This window comes from Trichomycterus rosablanca, chromosome 8, assembly GCF_030014385.1.
Source record: "Trichomycterus rosablanca isolate fTriRos1 chromosome 8, fTriRos1.hap1, whole genome shotgun sequence".
NCBI classification, from domain to species: domain Eukaryota; kingdom Metazoa; phylum Chordata; class Actinopteri; order Siluriformes; family Trichomycteridae; genus Trichomycterus; species Trichomycterus rosablanca.
This window is the reverse complement of record NC_085995.1, coordinates 4,299,809-4,318,339: the sequence shown is the minus strand read 5'-3', so window position 1 is coordinate 4,318,339 and position 18,531 is coordinate 4,299,809. Positions and strand designations below refer to the sequence as shown.

The window sequence follows — 18,531 nt, the reverse complement described above, 5'->3', positions numbered from 1 at the left end:
TGTTTAATTATTCAGTAAAACACAGTCAGACATTCTTTTCACAGTCGAGCAAGCTTTACATCCTCATCAGGGTAGAAAAGCAACTGTGCTGTGCTGTGAGCAACAACAATCTTCAGTAAAGCAAGGTGTCAGTTTCAGAGCAGAAGCTGCTTTTTTTTTATCATGGCGATGTTAAGGGCGCTTGACTGTGAACCGTGTCTCTTATGGTCTTGCAGCTTGTAAATCTTGGCAGACCTGTTTTAGAAGGTTCTGGGATTACATCTACAGCTCTGAATAACATTTCTCTGGAGAATAAGGTGACAGTTTGGGTTTTCTTTCCCAATCTTTGCCTAGACCACCATTTGTATGTGTTCCAGCCAGCCGATCACAGAAAGAAACTAATACGACCTACTTGGCTCTTACACTGTGTGTAAATTTTGGTCTTGACTGTATTATAATGAATTTTGTATTTAAAAATCTATATTATTCATTTAAAAAACCTGTTAATTCTCTGTACTTAAGTTGTGGGTAAAACTTAAATGTACTTTAATTGCCGTCTACATGTAAACCAAAATGAATTTTGAAGCCATGATTGATATGATTTATTACTTAATGTGTACCATAAGATTTGCATATTCAAAATATATGAAAATATATAATAGATATTTTCTTATCTGTAACATTAGATTGTCAGTTTTTCTTTGTCTATTATACTAAAAAAAGTACTGGGCATGTCTCTCAGGTAAACAGAGTATAAAAAAGAAGGTAAATTTAAGAGGTTAAACTTTAACAAACAGTTTTAGCTTTTTCTCAGCTGTTATTAAAAAGCTGCATAGCAGATACATATGTAGATTATTATAAAGCGGACATACAGTATTTCACAGATACAAATTAGTATTTAAACACATCATCATCATCATCATCATCAGGAGTTTAACAGCAGGAAAATCAATCTGAATTCCAGATTGAACTGTATCCCAAAAAGAACATTTGAGTAATTGGTAATTTTCCAGTTTGTTATCCTCAGAGGCCGTTATGACGTTGTTGATGGTAATAGTGAGTCTGTTTAGGGTGTTCAGGGTATGTTGACTGATTCCACTGTGCAGTGGTCCTGAACAGTGATGGGATACAGCAGAGGAGAAGCGATGCCCTGGTTTGGTTTCTTAAATGCGCTGATTAAATTCTTCACGTTTCTGAACAGACGTCTCTGCAGACCAGGTGCCGTCTGCAAAATCAACACAAAGATGATTAGTATACATTTGGTTATACTGCTGATTCAGTGTAGTATTATTAAATGTAGACTAATTATTCACAATGCACAATACACAATGAAACCGCAAGTAACTTTGTTAGCTTCTTCAAAAATCATAAAGATCCATCAGCGGAAATGAGGGATTCTGTTCATATTCAGAGTTGCACTGAAATAAATAAATAACTTGACTTTTTCTAGGCTGCCCATTCAGAAATCAGATCACAGAAATGACCTGAATGCAGGTCAGGTCAGGTCAGGTCAAGGAAGAGAAAGGAAAGGAAAGGAAGAGAAAGGAAAGGAAAGGAAGATAAAGGAAAGCAAAAGAAAGAAAGGAAACAAAGAGAAAGTAAAGGAAGAGAAAGAAAGGAAAGGAAGAGAAAGGAAAGGAAGAGAAAGAAAGGAAAGGAAGAGAAAGAAAAGGAAGAGAAAGAAAGTAAAGGAAGAGAAAGGAAAGGAAGAGAAAGGAGAGGAAGAGAAAGGAGAGGAAGAGAAAGGAAAGAAAAGGAAGAGAAAGAAAGGAAAGGAAGAGAAAGGAAAGGAAGAGAAAGAAATTAAAGGAAGAGAAAGGAAAGGAAGAGAAAAAAAGGGTGAGATGAGATGAGATGAGATGAGATGCGATGAGAAAGATGTTAAAATAAATACAGTTCAAGCTAATAAATTACGGTAGAATAAAATAAAATATTGACTATATAATGTCAATTAGTATTATACAGCAGTATGACAAATTACAACTATATAGGAAACTATATATACAACTATATATACAAATGTGTGTAGTATGTATTGTAGAGTCAAGTGCAGGAAAAAGTGGGGGAGACAAAAGGGTGTATAAGTGTTATAAGTGTGTAAAAATCAAAAACTAAAATCTGGTATCCATAAAAATATTCAGACCCTTTGCTTTGGCACTCCAAATTAAAACTAGGTGTGGTATCTACTTGTTGCATTTTTAATATATTTCTTATATATTGTTTAGAAAGTCACAAACCTGGGTGTATGAGGGTCTGAACTTTTTAATTTTTAAGCAATTTTTAATTATAAAAAGCACAAAAAAGTATTTTTACTCTGTCATTAGGGCTCGTGTCTCAGAGGCCAATCTAAAAAAGCATAGTCCATCCTTCACAAACTTCACACTGACTCAGATCGTAGTGTATGAAAAAAAATCAAAATACAGCTCTTGGGTGATGCAGCCATAATTTATGCAAGTCGACTGCTGCTGGGATCAAGAGTTCGAATCCCCAGTGGTGCTATCGACCAGTGAGGCATCTACATACACCCATGATCGGAGATGGCTGAGGCACCGCCATAGATTGGCGTCCTGTTCGGGGAGGGGTGTTACTACATTGAACCCAGTGCTTTCAGGGAAACTGGACCCACCATGACCCTGACCAGGACAAAGCAGCAGTAAAACATAAAAAAAAAAAAAAGAATGCACTACGGAAATGAATGAAATGATGTGGCTTCTTGATTTTTTCAGCGAGCTCAAAGTGTGACCACTTAGAACACATGCAGTGGAAACTGTGGTTTGTTTTAAACAGGGTCAGGGTGAACTGGTGGGTTTACTCAGAGCGGAGTGAAACCCAATGATTCACAATGCAACTAAAGAAGTAATATGAAATCTGATAATGTTCAATACACAATAACATATATACATTGATCAGCCATAACATTAAATCCACCTCGTTGTTTCTACACTCACTGTCCATTTTATCAGCTCAACTTACCATATAGAAGCACTTTGTAGTTCTACAATTACTGACTGTAGTCCATCTGTTTCTCTGCATGCTTTGTTAGCCCCCTGTCATGCTGTTCTTCAATGGTCAGGACCCCCACAGGACCACCACAGAGCAGGTATTATTTGGGTGGTGGATCATTCTCAGCACTGCAGTGACACTGACATGGTGGTGGTGTGTTAGTGTGTGTTGTGCTGGTATGAGTGGATCAGACACAGCAACGCTGCTGGAGTTTTTAAATACCGTGTCCACTCACTGTCCACTCTATTAGACGCTTCTACCTAGTTGGTCCTACCTAGATCGCTCATCTATTGCTGCTGTTTGAGTTGGTCATCTTCTAGACCTTCATCAGTGGTCACAGGACGCAGCCCACGGGGCGCTGTTGGCTGGATTTTGGTTGGTGGACTATTCTCAGTCCAGCAGTGACAGTGAGGTGTTTAAAAACTCCAGCAGCGCTGCTGTGTCTGATCCACTCATACCAGAACAACACACACTAACACACCACCACCATGTCAGTGTCACTGCAGTGCTGAGAATGATCCACCACCTAAATAATACCTGCTCTGTGGTGGTCCTGGGAGAGTCCTGGCCATTGAAGAACAGCATGAAAGCATGAGGCCCAGCAGTGTTACTGACCTGGCTACTGGCTGGTGACTTAAGAGACACGATTAGCCGTGTCTGAAAGTGGGTCAGATAAGGGTTATTCAATAATAGTGACATGTTTGTTCGAGGCTCTGACTCAATTGTGGACAAACAGCGAGCATCGCTTGACTCTTCATACAAGGTACATACAAGGGCTTTTGGCTGGTGTAAAGAAGTCGATGCTGACTTGGAGAGGGTGGTTGGTAGTCCCTGGTCCTCATAAATCAAGTGGGGGTATTACAAGCAGCACAGGAATTGTATAATAGGGAGCTGGAAATAACTAAATTTGAAGGTGAAAAGGAGGAAGTGCCAAAAGAAACTGCAGGAAATGAAAGTATAATGAGAAATTTATTGTCCAAAATGTGGATATTATCTCCTGGATAGATTCAGCAGGTTCAAAAGTTCCTCCATTTGGAGATAACGACTCTTGCTGAGGTTTACGAGGAATCTCAGTGTATTAGAAATGGTTTTATAACCTGTACTAGACTAATTACAAAAAAAAAGACAGAAATCTGCCCAGGCCGCCGATATTAAAGATGTTAATTAAATCTCTTAAGATTTTTTTCCCAACTGATTTGCAGTTTGTGCATTAAAATCATTTATTTTGTAATAAAATTAAAAACACTTTTAAAAACACTCGGATTCTGAACCTCAGACCTCCAGCAGACGCTGATGCAGTGTGACTTCAGTAAGGATTTAAATGGAAACAGTGTAAAATTTACATCATGTTTATCATGAATCTCAATGCGTTCAGAGTGAAAACAACTCCCAGAGCTTTGCTTTATATTTATGAGATTTTATTTATCCAGAAACCTGATTTGTATTTCACAAGATTGTACATCTGTAGGAATTCATTGATTTATTCATTGAACAATAAGAGTAATATATATATGCGGCTCCACCTGCATGTCGGGACGATCCGTCCCTGTTTCTTACTTCAAAATCAAATAGTTTTTGATGGGTTTACAGTCTTATAGTAGGTGTTAGGGGAAAAAGCTTCAAATGAAAAACTATATATATACACCGACCAGGCATAACATGACAGGTGAAGTGAATAACACTTATTAGGATAAATATATTAGGATCTATTAGGCAGTGGATAAGCTGAGGTTAGTAGTAGGAAAAATGGGCGATCATGAGGATTTAAGCGAGTTTGACAAGGGCTGCATTGTGATGGCTAGACGTCTGGGTCAGAGCATCTCCAAATGTTCCCGGTCTGCAGTGGTCAGTATCTATCAAAAGTGGTCCAAGGAGGGAACAGTGGTGAACCGGCGACAGGGTCATGGGCGGCCAAGGCTCATTGATGCACGTGGGGAGCGAAGGCTGGCCCGTGTGGTTCGATCCAACAGACGAGCTACTGTAGCTCAAATTGCTGAAGATGTTAATGCTGGTTCTGATAGAAAGGTGTCAGAATACACAGAGCATCACAGTTTGTTGTGTACGGGCCAGCAAAAGGGGGACCAACATAATATTAGGGAAGGTGGTCATAATGTTATGCCTCATCTGCGTCTGTATATATACCTGCCCTACACATGCTCTGTATAACTGTTTTATTATGAACCCAACTGTACATGTAAGATTTTAATATTTGTGTCATTACATCCAAAGCAACCTACATTTCTAATCACAGTGCAATCAACTGAGCCTTATGGGCTTTGCTTAAGGGCCCAACAGTGTGGTGGTGGGACTTGATCCAATGACCTTCTGATCACCAGTCCGGCACCTTAAAACCACTGAGCTACCACTGCCCATAATTTAATCATTTAATTTTTATTTCATTATTTACATTTATTTAAGCCTTTTGATGGACTCGCATTCAGTCCGGGGGATGTTACTGCATTGCGCCCAGTAATTCCAGGGAATCTGGACCCACTGCCACCCTGACCAGCTTAAAACTGTTTACTGTATTTGCTACAGGATGCAATGCCTAAATATGTGATTCAACATTATGTTAGGTAGGTTCATTCAGGTTTTTAGTAGATTTTAGTACATTTAGCTGTAAATGTTCATTTTTATTTCAATCTCTCATCGATATGAAGGCTTTACCCAGCGGTTCTTCCAAATACACAAATATCCTCCTTATTCTAGGAAAGCCCAGTTACCGTGTGAAGGATCCCTGTTTTTAACGTTGGACAAGAAAGCCTGGCATAAAATCAAAGTTCCAATTCAACCAAAGTTGTTTTATGACTTAAGCATATATCACTTAGTTTATAAACACCATGATGTTTTTAGGCTTTACTCTTTTAGTTTAGTTTTTTGCTCTTTGTCTCATGTTTTATATATATATATATATATATATATATATATATATATATATATATATATACATACAGTATATATATATGTATATATATATATATATATATATATATAATATATATATATATATATATATATATATATATATATATATATATATATATATATATTCTCCTGAGACCCAGAAGAAAAAAGGTTTTAGTATTTAGGATTTTATAAAATAATTTAAGTATTGTGGTTGAAAGAAACAATTCATTTTTCAAAAATGTTATATGTTTGTTTTTTTATCATCTGTCCTTTGTAGTGAACATCGGGTCTTTTTTGATCAAAAAATTTGATGTAATGTAATGATACTGTTTTTATTTTAGTATAGATTTAAATTAAAATTTCATTTTATTTCAACTACATTAAAACAGTTTGATAAGGGAAACACATCTAAACCCTTAAACACTGAAAAGAAAGAAAGAAAAACATCTCAGAGTGGAACTTTTTTTCTTAAAACTGCATTCACCTAAATAGTCACCTAAACATCACATCACACAGCATTTACAGCACCACGCATGGTACAACAGGAAGCAGTTTTTTTGTCTTTGAAACACACAAAGACATGTTACATTTAATACATTTAACAAATGTTTTCCCTTTCCATCCTGCTCTCCTGCATGGTGATGCATGTACTGCATTCAGCAGTTTTGGGAAATGCCATGCCCCATATTTTTTGACCTCGTCTTTGGGCTGTGGTTCAACAGGCCTCCTCTTCTTCCAACTAAGTGATCCATATCTTTTTTTAACCGATTTAATAAATCTGTTGACTGAGACACCTGAACTCAATCATCAAGAGGTGTGCACATACTTTTGACTATTTAGTTTGATTTTATTTAGTTTACTTTTCATTCAAACTTGTGGCTGCATCTGTACATAAATGTACCTTAATCTTTTCTAAATTCTTTATGATCTTTATTATCCACCTTTTACCTAAAGGAATTTGACAAGCTTATCAGTGTGTTATAGAAGCTCAATGTAGGAACATTTCAACAAGTGTGTTGCCAAAATTCATAATAAATAATAATAATTTATTAGCAGTGAATTTAAATGTGTGGGATATTTGCAGTGTTTTTTAAACGAATGATCAAACATAAGTAAGTCACAACTTTCAGACAAAAAATTGTTGCTTTGGCCGCTTTGGCTATCTTCATTTTCCTAAATTTGTAGTGTGGTCGGTTTTGTATTTGTAAAGAGAGCTTATACAGTTTATTATTTTTGTTTAATCATTTTGGTTTTTCCTAAATCAAACCCAAAAGTTTTATTATTATTATTATTATTAAAAGTTTTATTATTATTATTATTATTAAAGGTTTTATTAGCATTTTTATTATTATTATTAAAAATAAATAATAAATAATAATAAATAAATAAATAAATAAATAAATGGTGTTATTATTACTAATAGTGTTTCATTATTTGAGTACTAATTATAGTTGCCTCTGTAAGTTTAATCCGGATGTTGTGCAGATCGTGACCTCGATTTTTGGAAGGTGAGGTAAAAGTGCAGGTGAAATCTTTGGTTATTTATCTGGAGCAACATATTACTTATCGTCTTTTCATCATGTGTTTGATGCCTATGAAGTAGTTTTACTCCAGTTAGTAGTTGGAATGAAGCCTGAACTGATGAAGCCTCCGTCACTGTATAAACCAAATCCGTGTGGAAAATAATTCAACCTCACACAACAGAACTGAAAAATGGATCATTTAAATTTTGTGCTGCTTTATATAAACTAACAAAGTTATAAACACACAAAAGGAAATGCAGGAAAATTAAAACATAAGAGTCCAAAATTATTGGAACTCTTAAAATTATTTTTGGTGTCTAATGTGTTAATGTTATATTATTTATTAATGTAAATAGAAGTACATATTTAAATGTTTAAAAGGTGAAGTTCTCAGTATACACACCCAGGTCTTACCTCTGCTGCCCAGGAGCCGGCGTTGTCCTTCTGTAAGCGGTAAGTGTAAACTAACCCGTCACACCTGCCAACACAATGTCCAAATGTCACAATACAGAACATTGTTTATACAGTAACTTGGCATTTATAACACTATCCCATACAATAAATTTGCTTCAATATACTTCAAAGTGCTGTAAAGCTTAACATTCATTCTGATGGAGAACTTACAGGACACAGAGGCAGTAGGCACCGGGTACGCTCTCGCTATCCCGAATTAAGTAGCTGCCGTCTCTGCCGGCCTCACCCAGACGCCTCTCGCACATCTCCTTGCTAATGGCACCGTGATAAACTGGCAGAGATTCCATCTCGATGCTCTCTGTGGTACTCTGATGCACCTCAAAAGAACCCGAAGGTAGTGACTCCTTCAGCAGGAAGTGACACACCAGGCAGGAAATCACTTCAGGCCTAAAAGAAACAAGAAAGGTTTTGTGCAAGTGTGAAAATGTCAGTTAAACAGTTATTGTTGCAGGTTTGATGTGAGATGAGAGATAAGATTCGCTTGGTTTTGTGTTGTCACTACTGCAAAATGTTTTCTGATTTTCTCCAGCTGACGTCGGAATGAGCAGCGCTGGAGCCGAGTTCAGGAGATAAACACCTGATATCTGCTTTTCAGTTTCAGTGCATACGAGACTAAACTAGATTCAACATTACGCAGCAGTTCTAGTGCTGAAAGATAAAAATCTACAACCTTGCGAGGTCTGTCAGTATGGTAGAGATGCTAAACAGAAGAAATGAAACCAAAACAGATGATTATTTAAGTCCTTACACTTCTCATTAGCTTTTTAAGCAAGGAGATTCTGGATTTAATTCCCAGGTGGAGTGATTCTAGTCCTTTCTGTGTGGAGTTTGCATGTTCTCCCCGTGTCCGAGTGGGTTTACGCTGGGTGCTCTGGTTTCCTCCCACAGTCCAAAGACATGCAGTCAAATTTATTGGTGCTACTAAAAATTGTCATATGTTTGTGTGTTTGCCCTGTGATGAACTGGCAACCTGTCCAGGGATTTTACTAGGGGAGCTTCATCTCTCCCCTAGTAAATTGGCCCCATCGCAACCCTGAATAGGATAAAGTGGTGGTAAAACATACAATGAATGAATGAATGAATTACCAGAGTCATAGTCTGACAGGAAAGCTGTAACGTGGTGGATCGCACCCTGACACTGAAGCACCAGGTGTTACCCCGCACCAGCTAAAATTAAAAATGGGATGCACAGTGGCTTGGTGGGTAGCACTGTCGCCTCACAGCAACAAGGTACTGGGTTCGATCCCCAGGTGAGGCGGTCCGGGTCCTTTCTGTAGTTTGCATGTTCTCCCCGTGTCTGCGTGGGTTTACTCCGGGAGCTCCGGTTTCCTTTCACAAGTCCAAAGACATGCTACTAAAAATTGCCATGAATGTAAATGTGTGTGTGTGTGTGTTTGCCCTGTGATGAACTGGCAACCTGTCCAGGGTGTTTTCTACCTCTCCACAGCGCAACCCTGAATAGGATAAAGTAAAACAGACAATGAATGAATACATTACCAAATTCATAGTCTGACAGGAAAGCTGTAACAGGGTGGATCGCAACCTGCAACTGAAGCACCACGTGTAACCCCGCACCAGCAACAATTAAAAACGAACCCAATTTGCATATGCTTAACCATAGTGGAGCAAGATACAAACAAAAAGAGTTAAAAAGAAAATAAAATTAGTGGCCAAAATAACAGAAATAGAGAAATGAAATGGAGCACAGAAATGAAAGCTGATCGTCACAATATGTCAATATGTCAGCTTCTGCGACTACACGGTTCTTAGAAAAGAGAAAAGAAAGGAACCCAGAGCAACAGAAACAGCCATGAATGAGCCATGCAACTTGCCCAGCCTTGGCCCGGTGTGGGTCAAATTGTGGGACCCTGCTTTAGAAAAGACTCATCTTCTGCACCACCATGCTCCCTCTGCTGGCCATTTTTACCAAGGCAGGAGGACATGATTCTGTAACCCGGCCACGCTATCGATCTCTAAAACATGAGGAACATACTGTAAATATGTACAGCAAATGTGATTTATAAGCAGCTGTCTAAAGATTTTGTAGAAGTGTGAGTGTGAGTGCAATTTACAAATTCAGTTTTGGTGGAATTTAAAAATGTGTAGTTTTTAATTTGTGTTTATTTAAAATCTAATAATTTTTTATTGATTTTAAAGTGTGATAACTTACATTATTATAATCCTGAGGATTATGATTGTTTGACATATGAAATACATACATTACACATAACACATACACTGTGTGATTCAAAAAATTCTAAGTTTTCTACCGTTATATTTTCAAATTAGAGCTCGACTGACATTCTGCTGGTGAGATTCTAAGATTTAAATTCAGGTATCTCAGGTGTGTTTGATATGACCTACAATGCTCTAGTTGTCGGAGGGGGCGTGGAGCAGCCTCGTCCTCCCCAATCAGGAGCAGGGACCAGCATTTAAATTATATAATTACTGTGACATCAGTGACATACAATATGTGATCTGGCACTTGTAGCCTAGCAGTTAAGGTACTGGACTAGTAAGCAGAAGGTTGCTGGTTTAAACTTCACCACTGCCAGGTTGCCACTGTTGGGCCCTTAAAGCAAGGCCCTTAACACTGAATTGCTTAGACTGTATATACTGTAAGTCTCTTTGGATAAAAGCGTCTGCTAAATGCAGAAAATGTAAATGATCTCGCTAAAATGAAAGAAACATAGACACAGGATTATTAACTGTCTGTTAAATAAATAAATACTGGGACACCAGTGACAGACAAACGTTACTGCAGCATTAATACAAAATGTAAGTGAAATCACTTTATCTTACCTTTTACAACTCTGAAGTATGATAATAACAAATTTATGAAAATAATAATAATAAAAATATCAAATAATTACAGAAAGTTTAAATTCAGTGGCAGACCAGTCTGGTTTACTAGCAGGTGAAAAACTCCTAAACTGGCAGGTTTTATAAGAAGCAGTACTGAGATTCACATTAGAAGTCTGTTCCAGTGTGGTGATAAATTATTGAACCTATTCATGAGCCAATGGCTTTCATTTGCATAATATAAGAACTCCAGATTGTTAGTGTTCTCAACAAAGCTGAAATCACAGCACATGGATGTATCTGTGTGATGCCTGTGTTGTTTGTCAACTGCTGCTGTTACACTGCAATTTCTCTTTGGGGATCAATAAAGTAATCAATCAATCAATATGCTCAAAATGTTCCTTCCCCTATAAACTGATATAAAGTGATTAAGAAATATACTCCACTCCCTAGCTCTGTGTAATGTTAGGATAAGTCAGTGTTCTCAGTTCTTTGTTCTCAGTTTTATGACAGCAATGTTACAGAACGTCAAGAACCAAACCATCTCTTCCCCCCCAGCCCGTTAGATTTGAAATCCACCTCAGTGTTCATGCTTACGCCCTTGGTTTTCACCATGCCACACCCAATCCCCAACACCAACCCGATTCAGGGTCCCAGCGAGGATACCAGTATACAGTAGTTACCACTGTTAAGAACCTTGAGCAGGGCGAGGCCAAAGTAAAGCATTTATTATGAAATGTCGCCCTCTAGAGGTTTAATTACAGAAAGTTTAAATGACTCTAATAGAAGAGCGCAGTCACGACTGCGTGTAAACATTTTATAAATCACTAATTTACTAACTAATTTACTCACCCAGTTAATCACTCACTCATTACACATTTACACGCTCATTCACTGATCTGGTAATTTACTCACTGAGTTGTTCACTCATTCATTAAATCACTAATGTAATTACTTACGGATTTACTCAATTACTCACAAGTTACTCCCTAATTTACTCACTCACTAATTTACTCACCAATTTTACTCTTACTCAATTACTCACTAATGTACTCACACACTAATTTACTCACCAATTTACTCTTACTCAATTACTCACTAATGTACTCACACACTAATTTACTCACCAATTTACTCTTACTCAATTACTCACTAATGTACTCACTAATTTACTCACCAATTTACTCTTACTCAATTACTCACTAATGTACTCACTAATTTACTCACCAATTTACTCTTACTCAATTACTCACTAATGTACTCACTAATTTACTCACCAATTTACTCTTACTCAATTACTCACTAATTTACTCACTCACTAATTTACTCACCAATTTACTCTTACTCAATTACTCACTAATGTACTCACTCACTAATTTACTCACCAATTTACTCTTACTCAATTACTCACTAATTTACTCACACACTAATTTACTCACCAATTTACTCTTACTCAATTACTCACTAATGTACTCACTAATTTACTCACCAATTTACTCTTACTCAATTACTCACTAATTTACTCACTCACTAATTTACTCACCAATTTTACTCTTACTCAATTACTCACTAATGTACTCACTCACTAATTTACTCACCAATTTACTCTTACTCAATTACTCACTAATTTACTCACACACTAATTTACTCACCAATTTACTCTTACTCAATTACTCACTAATGTACTCACTAATTTACTCACCAATTTACTCTTACTCAATTACTCACTAATGTACTCACTAATTTACTCACCAATTTACTCTTACTCAATTACTCACTAATGTACTCACTAATTTACTCACCAATTTACTCTTACTCAATTACTCACTAATTTACTCACTCACTAATTTACTCACCAATTTACTCTTACTCAATTACTCACTAATGTACTCACTAATTTACTCACCAATTTACTCTTACTCAATTACTCACTAATGTACTCACTAATTTACTCACCAATTTACTCTTACTCAATTACTCACTAATTTACTCACCAATTTACTTACTCACTCACTGACTCACTAATTTACTCACTCACTAATTTACTCACCAATTTTACTCTTACTCAATTACTCACTAATGTACTCACTCACTAATTTACTCACCAATTTACTCTTACTCAATTACTCACTAATTTACTCACACACTAATTTACTCACCAATTTACTCTTACTCAATTACTCACTAATGTACTCACTAATTTACTCACCAATTTACTCTTACTCAATTACTCACTAATGTACTCACTAATTTACTCACCAATTTACTCTTACTCAATTACTCACTAATGTACTCACTAATTTACTCACCAATTTACTCTTACTCAATTACTCACTAATTTACTCACTCACTAATTTACTCACCAATTTACTCTTACTCAATTACTCACTAATGTACTCACTAATTTACTCACCAATTTACTCTTACTCAATTACTCACTAATTTACTCACTCACTAATTTACTCACCAATTTACTTACTCACTCACTGACTCACTAATTTACTCACTCATTAATTTACTCACCAATTTACTCTTACTCAATTACTCACTAATGTACTCACTCACTAATTTACTCACCAATTTACTCTTACTCAATTACTCACTAATTTACTCGCACACTAATTTACTCACTCACTAATTTACTCACCAATTTACTTACTCACTCACTGACTCACTAATTTACTCACTCACTAATTTACTTAATTACTTGCTTATTTACACACTTATTCAATTACTCGTTAGATTACTCACTAATTTACTCACTCACTAATTTACTAATTTACACACTCATTTATTACTCGTTAAATTACTCACTAATTTACTCACTCACTAATTTACTTAATTACTTACTAATTTTCTTACTAACCAGTTTGCTCATTTTCACACGTATTCAATTACTCGTAAGATTACTCCATAATTTACTCTCACTCAATTACTCACTAATTTACTCACCAATTTACTCTTACTCAATTACTCACTAATTTACTCACTCACTAATTTACTTAATTACCTGCTAATTTACACACTTATTCAATTACTTGTTAGATTACGCACTAATTTACTCACTCAACAATTTACTAATTTACACACTCATTTATTACTTGTTAAATTACTCACTAATTTACTTACTTGCCAATTTACTAATTTACAAACTCTTTTAATTTCTCGTTAGATTACTCACTAATTTACTTACTGACTCACTCATTTACTCACACACTCATTTACTGACTCATTAATTTACTCACTAATTTACTTACTGACTAATTTATTGACTCATTAACTGACTCAGTAATTTACTCACACACACACCTCGGACAATTTAAAGCACTTGATGCACTTACTGAATGTTTCTTAAGATGAGAAAATCCTGCAGTACCAGGAGGAAACCCACATGGACCCATGAGGAGAGCATACCAAACTCCCCACAGACACTGACCCAGTGTGAGAGTAATGTTTACCACGTTAGCACTTTAGCAAATCTAAACAGAGGTTTATTTCCAAGGCTGTAGGAGAGATGTGGACGCGTTAGTAAATGCATTTTAAATGCTCAGCCTGTTCTCACTTTTTCATGTGTTTAGTAATTCTGCAGCAGTTTGTCTGTAAACTCTGTTCATCAGATTACAGGAATTGTGCAACAACATTCAGATGATGTCAAGCATTCTGTCATGCATTACACCATCACAGTGATTCCCACTGAGGGGAATAAAACATCTTTCTGGCAAATAATGAAGAAAAAACAAACATGGGAATATTAAAAAACACCGACTTTTATTCTTTCTGGTAAAAGACATAAAAAGTCCAGAACCTTTGCAATCCCATCAGCATGAGTGTTTTCTTTCAGTGTAATATTATACGTAACTATATGTTTTACAAAAGGTTAGGTGAAAAAACTGTTGGTATTGTTCATGTAGCTGGTACACGAGATGGCCAAAAGTATTTGGACACCTGACCACTGCAGGCAATAATACAGAACCCCTCTGCAGCTATTACAGTCTCCCATCTTCTGGAATGTTTTTCATTCAGTTTGTTCTTGCTATTATCAGAAATGCTGATGGAGTTTATAAACACCTCACTGTCCTTGCTGGACTGAGAATAGTCCACCAACCAAAAACATCCAGCCAACATCGCCCTGTGGGCAGAGTCCTGTGACCACTGATGAAGGTCTAGAAAATGACCAACTTAAACAGCAGCAATAGATGAGCGATCGTCTCAAACTTTACATCTACAAAGTGGATCAACTAGGTAGAAGTGTCTAATAGAGTGGACAGTGAGTGGACACGGTATTTAAAAACTCCAGCAGCGCTGCTGTGTCTGATCCACTCATACCAGCACAACACACACTAACACACCACCACCATGTCAGTGTCACTGCAGTGCTGAGAATGATCCACCACCTAAATAATACCTGCTCTGTGGTGGTGCTGTGGGGGTCCTGACCATTGAAGAACAGCATGAAAGGGGGCTAAAAAAGTATGTAGAGAAACAGATGGACTACAGTCAGTAATTGTAGAACTACAAAGTGCTTCTATATGGTAAGTGGAGCTGATAAAATGGACAGTGAGTGTAGAAACAAGCATGATTGGTGTATACATGTTACAAATGATAAACGGCTTCATGTTCTCCAGCCATGACAGAAATCTGGGAATCAAAAGTGTTCCATCTGTGGCACTGCTCCAAAAAATCTGATTTACTCTTTAGGATTACAGACCAAAAATATAAAGACGACCATAAAAAGTCCATCAGCACACACACAAAAGTCCATGTTGTCCGTTCATACTGCTTCGTTCTCCAGAGGCGACAGATCTCTGAGGTCACTCAGCTTCCTGGTAAAGGAACTTAACCTGGTGCTGAACGACCCTCGTTTCTGAGAGGATCCTAAGCTGAGGGTCTGGGTCAGGCCTCCTAACTGCTCACGGAAGTGGTTTCCTACAAAGCAGTACAGGAAAGGGTTGATGGCGCTATTGGAGAAGCCTAAGCAGATAGTGAAGGGCATTCCGAGGCTGATTATATTGCTGACACTGCAGAGCTGGAGCACTTTGAGGCTCACCAGGACGTCCAGGAATGTGAGCATGTGGAAGGGGAACCAGCAGAAGAAGAAAGCGAGCACCACAGCTCCTACCATCTTGAGAACTTTATCCAGGTTGCTGGTGCTCTTGTCTAGACCGGGCGCTGTGAGAAGATGCTTCCCAATGCTGCAGTAGCAGCTGGTGATGATGGCGAAGGGCAGGAGGAAACCCAAGATGTTCTTCATCAATGCAAACCCGACAAACCAGCTCGGACTGAGGAACTGGATCACACAAGCGTTAACATCACCAATAGCAAGAGTGTCACGAAAAATCAGGGTTGGAACTGAGGCCAGTCCGGCAGCAAACCAAACTATAAAACTGACCACCCTTGCTCTGCAAACGTTCCTGCACCGCTGAGCCTTCAGTGGATGTACGATAGCCATGTAGCGGTCTATGCTCATACAGGTGATGAAGAAGATGCTGGCGTACAGGTTGAGCGTGAGCAGACCACCGCACAGCTTGCACATGAGCTTTCCGAAGATCCAGTCATAGTCGAAAGAGTAGTAAACAGCCCAGAACGGAAGGCTGAGGACGAACAGCAGGTCAGACAGCGCCAGGTTCAGGATGTACGTGTTAGCCACCGTCTTACGACTTGAGCTGTGACTCAATACAAACACCACCAATCCATTTCCCAAAACACCCAGGATGCAAATAATGCTGTAAATGGTAGGGATTAAGACGTTCTGGTGCTGGACTGAAGGACTCATCTGACAGCTCGAATGCAGCTCATATTGCTCAACTGAGATGTTCTTCAAAGAAACGTTGGTCTGAAGCAGTCCAGCCATTCTGGCACCTTGATGGCACTGTTTCCACACTGTGAAGAAAAGCAGCCTGTGTTAATGGCAGAAAAGGACCGACCCCGAGATATCTGGTGACTAGGGCAAAATTTACCCCAATCACACTTACCCCACCCAACAAAACCAAATGTCACCCTGCTGAAAACATGATACCCAACTGACAAACCTGTATTGCACAGCACAAAACCATGTGACTAGGGTCATTTTGTATGTGGAGTTTGCATGTTCTCCCTCAACTGTGTGGGTTTCCTCTGGGTGCTCCGGTTTCCTCCCACAAGTTCAAAGACATGCAGTCAGGTCAAAAAGAGATACTAGAACTGCCCTAGGTGTGAGACCTGTCTGGGCTGTTTCTTACTTTATGCCCAATGAATCGGACACACCACAACCCTGACCAGGATAAAGCGGTGTTTGTTTGTTTATTGTTTATATAACGTCATGTTTTACACTTTGGTTACATTCATGACAGAAACAGTAGTTACTCATTACACAAGATTAATCAGTTCACAAGTTTAATATCAAACACATTCTTGGACAATTTAGTGTCTCCAGTTCACCTCATCTGCATGTTTTTGGACTGTGGGAGGAAACCAGAGCACCCGGAGGAAACCCACGCAGACACAGGGAGAACATGCAAACTCCACACAGAAAGGACCCGGACTTCCCCACCTGGGAATCAAACTCAGGACCTTCTTGCTGTGAGGAAACAGTGCTACCCACTTAGCCACTGTGACTGTAGGTTGCAAATTGCAAATTCAGCATAGCGTTAATCAGAATGTGGTTAAGGCGGCACGGTGATGCACTGAGTAGCACAGTAAGAAGGACCTGGGTTAAATTCCCTAGTCATTTTCTATGTGAAGTTTGCATGTTCTCCATCAACTGTGTGGGTTTCCTCTGGGTGCTCCGATTTCCTCCCACAAGTTCAAAGACATGCAGTCAGGTCAAATAGGGCTACTAGAACTGCCCTAAGTGTGAGTGTGTGTGTCTGCTCTGTGATATACTGGTGACCTGTCTGGGGTGTCTCCTGATTTTCATCCAGTAAATCGGACACACCACAACCCTTACCAGGATAAAGCGGTGGTAAAACAGACAATTAATGAAAGAACTAATGTGGTTATTTATAGCTAAACATGTTAGTAATCATTTTAAATAAACAAATGCAAGTAAAACATGCTACAATTCTAAATAAGTAAATGTAATTGATTTCTAATAGAACTGATTTGTGTATAAACTCATCATGGACTTTAAGAGTCAAATGTGGAATTATTAACAAGACCTCACACTCAACATTTCTAAATATAAAAGTCTGTTAAACTCATGTCAATATGAGAAGTTATAAGTTAAAGAAAGAAGAAAATGCATTTTAGAAAACATTAGTTCAGTTTGTTTAGTCTATAGCAGTGATCAGTAATAATATAAAACTGTTACCTTACAGTCTCTGAGTGCTCCAGCAGTCTGAACAGCGGGAGGTTCGGGCTGGATCTTATAACCTCGTCCTCCTCCAGGTTTAGCTGAACCAGTGCCAGAGAAACCACGAGCAGGAAATGTGTCGTTTCACCCCGTTCCTCATGAATATATCTCAGATGAGAGGGTTTTCGGAAGAGAGTAGAGGAAACTGTTGATGCATGCTCAATAATCCAGGTACACAAATCCCCAAGAAGTCATTCAGATTGAGTGACGAAACGTATCTCTACAACAAACTTGTGTCCAGATGAACTGATTCAACTTTGAGAGTAGAGGAAACTCAAATTAAATCAAGATGTCCAGGCCCCCTCTTGGAGGAGAAACATTTGCTTCGTAATAGTTGGGCAAAGTGTTGAACGCCTCCACCCTCAAACACATGTGGTAACATCTAATACTCTTACATCATTCCAAATCTAAATCTGTATATTTTGTTTGTTTATTAGGATTTTAACGTCATGTTTTACACTTTTGGTTACATTCATGACAGGAACGGTAGTTACTCATTACACAAGGTCAATC

At 38.0% G+C, this 18,531-nt stretch overlaps 2 protein-coding genes across 2 annotated transcripts; both read right to left on the bottom strand.

Annotated features, from left to right (window-relative positions):
- Positions 1 to 888: 888 nt before the first annotated feature.
- On the bottom strand, positions 889 to 8,183 carry sh2d1ab (SH2 domain containing 1A duplicate b). The gene is made up of 3 exons (XM_062999726.1): positions 8,037 to 8,183; positions 7,827 to 7,890; positions 889 to 1,204 (listed from the first exon to the last, which is right to left on the bottom strand). Exons 1-3 carry the CDS (start codon positions 8,171 to 8,173, stop codon positions 1,055 to 1,057), a joined length of 351 nt encoding a protein of 116 aa, XP_062855796.1. The 5' UTR covers positions 8,174 to 8,183; the 3' UTR covers positions 889 to 1,054.
- A 7,098-nt stretch (positions 8,184 to 15,281) lies between these two features.
- On the bottom strand, positions 15,282 to 16,539 carry LOC134318794 (type-2 angiotensin II receptor-like). Its single transcript, XM_062999725.1, has one exon. It carries the CDS (start codon positions 16,537 to 16,539, stop codon positions 15,460 to 15,462), a length of 1,080 nt encoding a protein of 359 aa, XP_062855795.1. The 3' UTR covers positions 15,282 to 15,459.
- Between the last annotated feature and the right edge of the window lie 1,992 nt (positions 16,540 to 18,531).

Coding starts and splice junctions, on each gene's coding strand:
- sh2d1ab (XM_062999726.1), bottom strand. CDS start 8,173: ATGGAATCTCTGCCAGTTTATCACGGTGCCATTAGCAAGGAGATGTGC. Junction 7,891..8,036: donor GCCTACTGCCTCTGTGTCCT/GTAAGTTCTCCA, acceptor TTGTGTTGGCAG/GTGTGACGGGTTAGTTTACA. Junction 1,205..7,826: donor CCGGCTCCTGGGCAGCAGAG/GTAAGACCTGGG, acceptor TTGATTTTGCAG/ACGGCACCTGGTCTGCAGAG.
- LOC134318794 (XM_062999725.1), bottom strand. CDS start 16,539: ATGGCTGGACTGCTTCAGACCAACGTTTCTTTGAAGAACATCTCAGTT.